Source organism: Aspergillus chevalieri, chromosome 4, assembly GCF_016861735.1.
Source record: "Aspergillus chevalieri M1 DNA, chromosome 4, nearly complete sequence".
Classification (NCBI taxonomy): Eukaryota; Fungi; Ascomycota; class Eurotiomycetes; order Eurotiales; family Aspergillaceae; genus Aspergillus; species Aspergillus chevalieri.
Genome location: NC_057365.1, coordinates 3,509,261 through 3,518,701, shown reverse-complemented (window position 1 = coordinate 3,518,701; position 9,441 = coordinate 3,509,261). Strand labels below are relative to the sequence as shown.

General features: G+C 47.1%; 3 protein-coding genes across 3 annotated transcripts; 2 read left to right on the top strand and 1 right to left on the bottom strand.

The window, feature by feature from the left end:
• Positions 1 to 5,242: 5,242 nt before the first annotated feature.
• Positions 5,243 to 7,146, top strand: ACHE_41253A (uncharacterized protein; the record flags this gene model as incomplete). Its single annotated transcript, XM_043279543.1, has 4 exons — positions 5,243 to 5,447; positions 5,521 to 5,786; positions 5,837 to 5,995; positions 6,052 to 7,146. The coding sequence occupies 4 exons, from the start codon at positions 5,243 to 5,245 to the stop codon at positions 7,144 to 7,146; spliced, it is 1,725 nt and encodes a 574-aa protein (XP_043137211.1).
• Positions 7,147 to 7,466: 320 nt separating this feature from the next.
• On the bottom strand, positions 7,467 to 8,698 carry EBP2 (EBP2 family rRNA-processing protein; the record flags this gene model as incomplete). Its single annotated transcript, XM_043279541.1, has 3 exons — positions 7,467 to 7,759; positions 7,815 to 8,457; positions 8,534 to 8,698. 3 exons carry the CDS (start codon positions 8,696 to 8,698, stop codon positions 7,467 to 7,469), a joined length of 1,101 nt encoding a protein of 366 aa, XP_043137210.1.
• Positions 8,699 to 9,050: 352 nt separating this feature from the next.
• On the top strand, positions 9,051 to 9,440 carry ACHE_41251A (heat shock factor-binding 1 family protein; the record flags this gene model as incomplete). Its single annotated transcript, XM_043279540.1, has 3 exons — positions 9,051 to 9,119; positions 9,177 to 9,276; positions 9,352 to 9,440. 3 exons carry the CDS (start codon positions 9,051 to 9,053, stop codon positions 9,438 to 9,440), a joined length of 258 nt encoding a protein of 85 aa, XP_043137209.1.
• Between the last annotated feature and the right edge of the window lies 1 nt (position 9,441).

Sequence of the window (9,441 nt, the reverse complement as noted above, 5' to 3'; positions counted from 1 at the left end):
GCCGGACTTGCTATCGAGATTGGGACAGCAGGAGACACCAGTATATCTTTTATCTTGGATGCTAGGGGAAGCTGGCACACCACATGTTCATAGTCAGATTAACCAACATCCACACATAGTTAAATAACTCAGCAGTTATTCAGCACTGTGGGCCCTGCCCTGATTGCCCTTCCCCGGCAAGCACCGGATTGGGCCGAGGCCGACGCAGGATTCGAATTCGTACAGCATCCACGGACTTACCCCGACAGGAATATTTAAGGAGTAAATGGTGTTCGACCAATCTCTCATGTGCTTGGCTTCAGCAGAAAAGATGTAAAAGAAAGTCAAGATATAGGATAGGTATGACAGAGTTATAGGCATTGTAAATGGAGTCAAGAAAGCCATGTTTATATACATACACCTAGCAGAACTAGACATGTCATGTAACGGACTTCCTTTTTTTTTTTTTTTTTTTGGTGTAGAATCTCTCATTTAAATATGGCGTTCTGGCGATCTGCTCACCTTTTCAAGCTCTCCCCCAGAAGACTGCACTTATGCTGCAGAAAACCAAACCCGGTAGGCGAAGATCCTTAAGACGGATTCCGCTTGATGGACGCCAAAGATCCAGAAATATCTCGACTCGATGAACACTCTTCTAATGAGCGAGCTGGATGTAAGTGGTAACAAAGGCAATCAGAGCAATCCACCCACTATAGCACTTGCAGGCAACTTTTACCGTAGATAAAGAACAAAATACACCGTACACCAATAGTGAGGCCAGAGTGAAGCCCAGGTAAGCCAAAGTCCAACTCAACCATGTTTCATGCAAAACAAAAACCAGATAAGCATTCCATCCTGTCACAATTTCGGCCGTTCTGTCGGTCTCCGTCCACATCGAGTATATCCGTGATCTGGATCGCGGTCAAAATAACCGCACTGAATGTAGCTAACTATTTCCAAGCTAGCAGATTTATGTTGGTGCCATACCCTACCAGCAGAACTTCGCGGTAGACATTGTGAATGACCATCCTGCATCCACTTCTTGCGGAAGCATAACCCACTGTACAGAGAAGGTTTCGGCCCAGTGCCAATTCATGAACGTTGGTTCGGCTGTATAAAACACCGGCTTCGTGGAAGATGACGGGGGAGTAGCCGTGTTGAGAAGGATCGAGACGAAGATATTGAAGAGGTGAAACATCTTCCCGAGATGAATGGCACCCTTTTTTGGAAAATTGTGAAGCGACAACGGGGCATCATGGCTTATTGATCTTGTCCTCCTTAAGTAAATGTGCCTGTGTCTGATTCTCAAGATTGAGAACAAGATCATGAGACCAGAGCCAGAGGAAGGCGACGACAGCGGTGATGATGATGTGAGTTGGAGTCAATGCTCGATGCTTGAGGTCGCCATATATATTCAACGAAAACAGCAATACTGGGAATATAATTTTCTTGAAATCCGATTTGGTGAAAAGACCAAGAGTTCTGAGATGAGAAAACAATGGCTGGTGAGACATGGTGGTCAAGGAGGAGTGACTCCCAGTATATCGGCATAATAGTCGGGGACATGGTTTACTTGAATATTCTCGGTCACTATCAAATTCATAATGGAGAAAACAAAAAAGAGTTGAAAGCTGAAGAATCCAGTAAGTTGGTGCTAAAATCTAGCCTTCATAGTTGTTGAGTTCCGTATGGCCAGACTGACCGACATGTTGGCCACTCCGATTGATTGCAATACGACGATGGACGATTTGGGGGTACAGCTATGCAGCTAGCATCTTTTAACTATAGCCAGCGCATACATGATTAGGTACATTCCTCTAGTAGTTAGTTGATGGCCATAAAGTTCGGTGGTTTTCTCAACTCCTCTATTCACTTTGAATAGAGTCCAAGACTCCCTTCCATGCTATCATATATGTAATCGAAAGATAGATGCAATTGACACTCTATTCTTGTTCGCTGTACTTATGCAATTAGTATTAGTCTTGTCACTACTGAATACATTACTATTGAAAGGATTATCTAGGAAATCTCAGCTCCAATTTACCTTTGATAGTCAAATGGGTCGCTATGTTGTCAAATCCTGACTCTCTCCTTGCTCCGCTTAGCATTAGTGGATCTGAAAAGTATCAATCGATCAACCATTCCGAGTGGCAATTCGATATGTTGTATCCTTGTCTGACTAGCACAGACGGGCACTTCTGTACGCTGATTGTAGGGACTGTTAACAGTCATCATTTGAAGCATTAGTAACACTGGACTTGACTCCTTGAGCATCTTGGAGGTGCTGTCTGCCACTTTATCCCACAGATGGTATTTCATGCGCGGGGAACACCATACGGACGCACAGCTTTGGCCCTTGTGTGCTTTGATGATACCCCTTACCGTTTGCTGCCTCATTCATGTCTACCGGTCATGGACTTGCCATTCTCGCTCTTAGGGTGTTCGAAAAAAGAGCATTTGCTCCCTTTTCTTCAGGGAAGTGGACATCAGAGCTCATATATTATTCTCACTTTAATCCTTCTGGAAGAAAATATTCATGCGTGGACAAGAAGGCAAGAACCCTCGCGATGTTAACAGCTTCGGACAACGGTGGCTTATTTGACATTGAATTCTGATTTCTGGTTTGGCTCAGGTGAGGATGAGTCAAGATTGTTCGGTCATGCTTCGGATGCATTTACAATCTTTCCAGGTGACCTGGGACTTGCATTCCGGCATCGCCAGTCATCAAGTTTTTATGAGGATATTATATGAATAGAGACAACAATCTTCAATTTATTCTAGGAAGCGGGTTTTAACAGCCACACCACATCAAGACTACACGTTTCAGGGTATGGAAAAAGAATAACCATCTGCTTGCTCGAGCTCTTACTGCTTACATAGAATGCATTGAGCAATATCCATGACCAATTTTGACGTATGTCCTTGACAGGCAACAAGCATTCGGATGGATAAACGGGCACGATCTCTTTTTCTCTCTCTCTGCAGCGTTCGTGACAGAATATTATCTGACTCGCACGCTCATCTGAAATGACTCTATCTTCAACTACTTCTTGTAGCAAAGCTTTCCCCCTACAAACAGATCAACAATATGCGTTGGCTGCATTGGTGCTCTAAGAAACCAAGCGAAGCTGCCAGAGCATTTTTGAGCGACCCGTCCACTAGAAGCTTCAGGATCCTCAAGCTCGATGAAGACACGGACCCGGATGTCCAGGAGATGCTCAGACAACGAGCTTACAAACCTGAGCCCAAGAAGCCAATCGCACAGTGGCGCTTTCAAAGTTGCCAGCCGGTGAATATTTACCAAGTGGAGGATCTCAAAACAGCTACCTGCCTCCATGAAAACGTCAAAACGAGTCGCCCTGGTAAAATCGTGCACTTACAAGACGGGGTTTCGATGCCCGGAAACGAGAGAAGGAAACCCTATTGGATGGGACAACCGGTACAGTGGTTGCATCCTCAAAGATGACTCGACAGCTTGGGGCATGTGGTGAAATGCACTTTATCCTTTAGAGTACTGTGATAGTCTCTTGGTTTTTATGTTGCGTTTCTCTCATTACTCGTTAATCCCAGCTTTCGGTCGATGCTCGCATGCCAGAAATTACAGGCAGCGGCGTGTCAGAGGTGGTAGGCAGCAGCAACTGAATCTCGCTGCCTCGCAACTCGCATGTTCTTTCAGGAGTCATTATGCTCATTTTCAAGAAGCCCTGATATTCGACTACAACCAGGCGCTACAATACTAATCGAATATCTGTTGACTCCGCCCTTTCTTCACGTTGCGCCTTGAGGACAGCTCGGCTTAGTGCCTACCTAGGATTGGAAATATATGAGTCCTTAATTCGTTTCCTCACTTCGAGAGATTATTCTGTACTAGACGTGCGTAGATTCTTCGATTTTATTTCGTAATGAACATAAACGGCTGTTTGGACCTAATTCGTTATGCCAAATTATGCTTATATTTAGATTTACGCATCGATGACCCCATTCATGACTTAATGAATATTAAAAAATTTGCTCCCTCTCTTTCTAATTCTCCTGCTGGTTGTTTAACAGCATCGCTTGAGTCGTTTTCAGCAGAGAATCCCCCAAGGCCGATCCCGTCGCCTCCCAATGACACACCATTTCACATGAAGCCTTTGAAGTCGGTGAAGGCAGACATTCATCAGACCGATCGATGACCATTGAAGCATCCCGCGTACTTTTTGACGTCGACAGTCGAATCGCGCAGCTACGTTCTTATTTGAATGAGGAGTAGTTTCAGAACCAAATAAAGAATATCAGGACAGCCATTCGTCTTTGGGAAGAGGGCAAATTGCAAAGCAAAGATGTCAATCCAATTGCCTGCATACAAGACGGAGCTGTAGTTCCTATTTAGGAACTGCAGCTGCTCGGGGAGCCCTATTGGATGGAGGTTAGTGTTGCATGGCTATACTCAACGACGAGGCTGTTCTGACCAGGAATAGGATATTGCATATCAACGTTAGATGCGAATGTCTTTCATCATCTGGCACTGGCCCCTTCTATCGACTCGATAACACGGGGCATGTGGCGGAGTGCATTTCAATTTCCGATGTACTTCTATTATCGCCTGAATCCATGTTGTGGTCATTACTTGTCAATTCCAGCTTTCTGTCATACTTGTATTCCGGAAGGTTACTGGCATTCCGTCACTAAAATACTCCATGTTATTACTACATCTCAAGAGGCTTTTCTATTCGGATACAAATCGCTGTCTTCACGCTGCGCGGCTTCGGAGTGTATGTCTGTCTGATTCAATGTGGTATTGTATTCAAAATTACTGCTTTAAGAACCATCCTGGAGCAGATTTTGTGAGTAGATACATTTTAAGATTTCCTCCATCATGGATGAGAGATACAATGCTCAGCCGTTAGGGCATAATTTGTTATGCATATACTTATTCACTGCGTATGTAATCACTCATAAGTCACGCGATATATGAAGGCCATACCTCCACCTGCGCTCACCACACTGTAACGCTTGGATATTCCCACGATGTTTTATTTATAAACTCGGTCAAAATCAATTCTACTATGGCAGTGTGCTAGTGAACACTAGTACAATATCCATAGTCCATGACCTGGCCCCCGATCAGCCAATCCGTTACAAAGAACTACCGCATTCCGATGACCCAAACTACCCTCTTTCTTTCTCTTTCTTGAACTCACTTTTCAGCTCCCCTGAAATCAAATCCGCATACACCCCTCGATTGCATGGTTAGTCAAGGCACCATGCTACCACCAGAGACATGACATCGCGAGAAGATAGTGTCCTGGCCGCCAGAGACCCGTCTCTTGTTGACGAGAACGACTGGGAGGAATTCAGCCTGTCCGAGGTCCGGATCCTGGTCCCGGGAAAGTCACGATATGCGAATCTGCTTGCGGCCTCGCCTGAGAATCCTGTGCAGGTGACGGGGTGTTTAGATGAGGTGGAGGAGGAGCAGGAGTCTCTTGGTGCGCTACGTTCTACTTCAATTAAAGAGGGAGAAGAGAAAGAGATCGTGCTAACTCTTAGTGTCTTGAACAGTCCTCGATGAAGAATACCAATCGAAGCGCATTGTCATCGAAAACGTCACCCACTACGCCTACGGCCAACATAACGATGGGGAAGTCGGGATATGGGTTGCTGGTCGTGCGGGCTGGTTCTCCATTTCGCCTGCGAAGGGGTACCGGCCCATGTTCAACGAGATAGTCGAGGCCATCGATCTGCTGTATTTCCTCGCGGACCGTCATCAGAAGAAGCGCAATAAGCGGAAGGATTGGAATCCCACTGTGGAATACTTGTGTGAGGAGGTGGGTTCTTGTACACTGAGATATGGTGGACGGCGCTGACATCGTTCTAGTATGTCAGTCATACACATGGGATATGCGAGGATGCGGATGATTCAGCAGAGGTCTTTTACAAGTATCACGCCTTTTTGCTTTCTCGGATGATAAAGGGTGAGGAGGGTGTACAATGGACTAAGACGAATTTGTTTGAGCATCTCTGTGAGAAGTTTCCTGTGCGTTCTCACTAAGAAATTTCTGGTCTTCTGCAATATGCTTATTTCGATGACAGGAAACATATGAAGAGATCAAGGCCGAAAACGAAGTGAAAGAGGACGAAAGAGAACAAACCCCAGAAGGAGAAATCGAGACGCACAGCACACCAGAGAAGGAAACCCCACCCCCGGACCCGGCTACAGTTCCCCAAACACAAGCAGACACAATATACCAGGTCATTCTCGACCTGAAAGAAGCCGGGTACTTGGCAAAGCGCGAACTGAACCTCGATCTCGTTATCTCAACCGTGGTAGACCGTTTCGAAATCGGCAGTCGCGAGTATGCGGTGGATCTTGTCGCCGCAAGGGCGAAGAATGTCCTCAAATTGATGGACGAAGCGAAGACGGCCCACTTCGACTGGTCCCGTAAGGCCATCTACCGCGAGCTCAAATCAGCCACGAAGCGGAAGAGGAATCCGGAAGATATCACCTTAACACCTTTACGACCTCGCGCAAATGACAAAGATGAGTCGTCTAACGAAGAAAGCGAAGAACAAGACGACCACCCTAGACACCGAAGACGCCGTGCCCGCAAGTCCGTACTCCGGCCGAAAATCAGCTCCGTCTCGGCCAAACAAATCGGAAAGAGGACTCGAAGCACCGCCGTCAATGATGATGGATATTTATCGGATGAACATCCCCATGATGGGCACATGGATAACTTCGAAACACCAAGCAAAATCCGCGGCCACGAACTAGTCCGCGATCCACTCTCCACAACCAGAGCAAAACGAACCCGCTCCGTCCTCTCGGATGCAGATATCCAAGCAAAGACACCCTTACGGAAACTCGTCCTCAGCAGACATACCCCCGTCCACGGCTCAGACCTGGAACGAGAGCCCACTGCTGAACCAGATGACACATGGACCTGCCAAGTCCGCGGATGCGAAGCGGTCATTCAACATAGCAGCTCGAAGCGCGGGAAAGAATTGGTTGAAGACCACCGTTCCAGTCATGAGGTTGATACGCAGACGAAGTTGGATCTGGTCTTTGCGGAGAAACAGCTCAATGTCGGTATGCCTGTGGATAATCTTCTCAGTCGGATCAGGGAGATGGGAGTTGGGTTGTTGGGGGGTGAGATGGATGCGCCTGCTAGTGCTAATGAGGCATAATATGCCATGGTAGCATTGTCTTGCAATTGGAAATTGGAACTGATGTAAAAGCTATTGAGTGCATGAGACATGGGGCGTTAGATCGATATTACGGGAGGCATGACCTGATGAATTTTGTTTAGATATCTTGGAGATACCAAACGCGAGAAATATGAATGGAGTCTACCTTTTATCTTAATGTAAAATAGGGAACGCTCTATGATTATTTTGTACACATACAAGCCAATCGCAATCAAAACGTAGCAGAACAGTTTTTACTTTCCGTACCCAGAACTGAAGAAAAACATAGGATGTCAAATAAACCCTGTCGAGTACATCGATCACGACCGTGCCTTGGCTCTCTTGCTCTTGCCCGGTCTCTTAGGACCACCAGCCTTCATCTTCTTGTGTGAGAAGTTGCGCAGATCACCGCTGGAAACCGCATCACCACTCTTAGCATGCCTCTTCTTTCCTCCGAATCCGAACTTCTCGTTCTTCTTCTGGCGCTTGGCGCCGGGCTTGTTGGTGTCTGTACGGGCACGCTTGCGACTACCGGCCTGGTCGGCGTTGTCAATGGCAACGTCGAAGAGGTCGTTGGCGTCCTCAGTAGGGCCGGAGGAATCAGTCTTGCGCTCTGTAATCGCATTAGCTTGTACTCATGAACATCTCTGAAAGTAAAGAAAACTCACTCTTCTTGAGAGCATTAATCTTCTCAAGAGTCTCCCGCTTCTCCTTCTGCCTCTGCTGCAACTTAGCAACCTGCACCTGCTTCCCGAACTTCTTCAAATCGCGCTGCTTGCGTGCCTCCGCGGAAGCCTTCTTATTAGCCGCCTCGTCATACAGCTTCTTCTTAATCCTGCCCATATGCTCATCCGACTTGACCATCTCGGCAAAATAGTCACCAGGACGAGTAAACGGAACGCCCTCCTTCTTGAGCAAGTTGCGCGCAGTCAGGGCGGCAGATTGGCAGACCTTGTAGAAGGCCAGTTCTCTGTTAATGTCGTCGTTGGGGTCGGGGATGTCGATGGGGTCTTTGGAGACGAGGGAGTTGTGCTCTGAGAAGGGGGTTTTGGGGGTGATGAAGGAGATGCGTTTGAGGGAGGTGTTGATTGCGGCGGAGTTGTTGATGGTCAGGCGTTGGTGAGGGATCACGTCCTCGCGTTCGTCGTCGGAGAGGTCGGAGAGGGGGATGTCTTCTTCTTCTTCTTCGTCGCCTTCCTCCTCATCATCTTCATTCTCTTCGCCTTCTCGCTCGCTTTGCTCCTCCTCGTCATCGGATGCGTCTTCATTGTCATCTGTCTTGGGCTCCGACTTCTTAGACTTTGCCTCGGTCTTCAAAAAAAAAAGAAATTGTGAGCAATTGCGCATGACCTAAAAAAAATCTTCAAAGCCAATAACTCGCGCATACCTTCTCCTCCTCCTCTCCCATTTTCACATCCTCACCCTCCCCACCATCCTTCTTCGCCTTCTTCTTCTTCTCCGCGGCCTTAACTAGCTTCTTCTGCTTCTCAGCCTCATAATCCCTCCCCTTGTGATCATCAAGAGCCTGAAGGAGCTTGCTTCTCTTAGGCATTGCGCTTTTCCCTTATCGGAATATTCTAAACGAAAATTGAAAAAGGTGTAGTATGTGTTGGAAACAAGACCGCCAGCAGACCTTCAGCAGCGACGGGAATTTTTTTGGGATGACGCTAAAGCCCGATTGGGTTTAGTGGTGACGATAAGGACGTACTAGAACTGATGGGGTTAGTGGGTGTTCGGATACTCGGGGGAATGGTTGATGCGGGATCTTATCGTCTTTATTTACAGGAGTATGTCACTCCTTGGATATTGTACATACGGATTTCGATTTGTATACGTTGCGATCCGGCTTCATAGACTGGTCTTTTAGCTTGCTATAGGAAATTGTGAACAGGAGTATCAGCACCATGACTGAAGACGCTAAGCCAACCGAAGCCGTCGCCCCTCCTACGGGCGAAAAGGTCCAGTCGCAGCAGGTTGGGTGCACAGCATGAAGACTCGACATAGCTAGCTAACTATGTTTGTATATACAGAACATCGACGCACAAGGCCAATTCAATGCAGCAGTTGACGAACTCCTCGACCAACTACAGCACAAATTCGATAATGTGTCAAGAGATATGTTTGGGAAGTGTGAGTTGCCCCCTATACCAGGGGTATTCGACTAGCTGCGCTGGATCGCAAACTAATATACTCCCTGCTGGGCAGTGGACGATATGGCGCACCGATTGGACGACCTCGAAGCTTCGTTGACAAGTGTTACGGACGATGCGGCGACGGCTACGCCGGCGAAGTAAT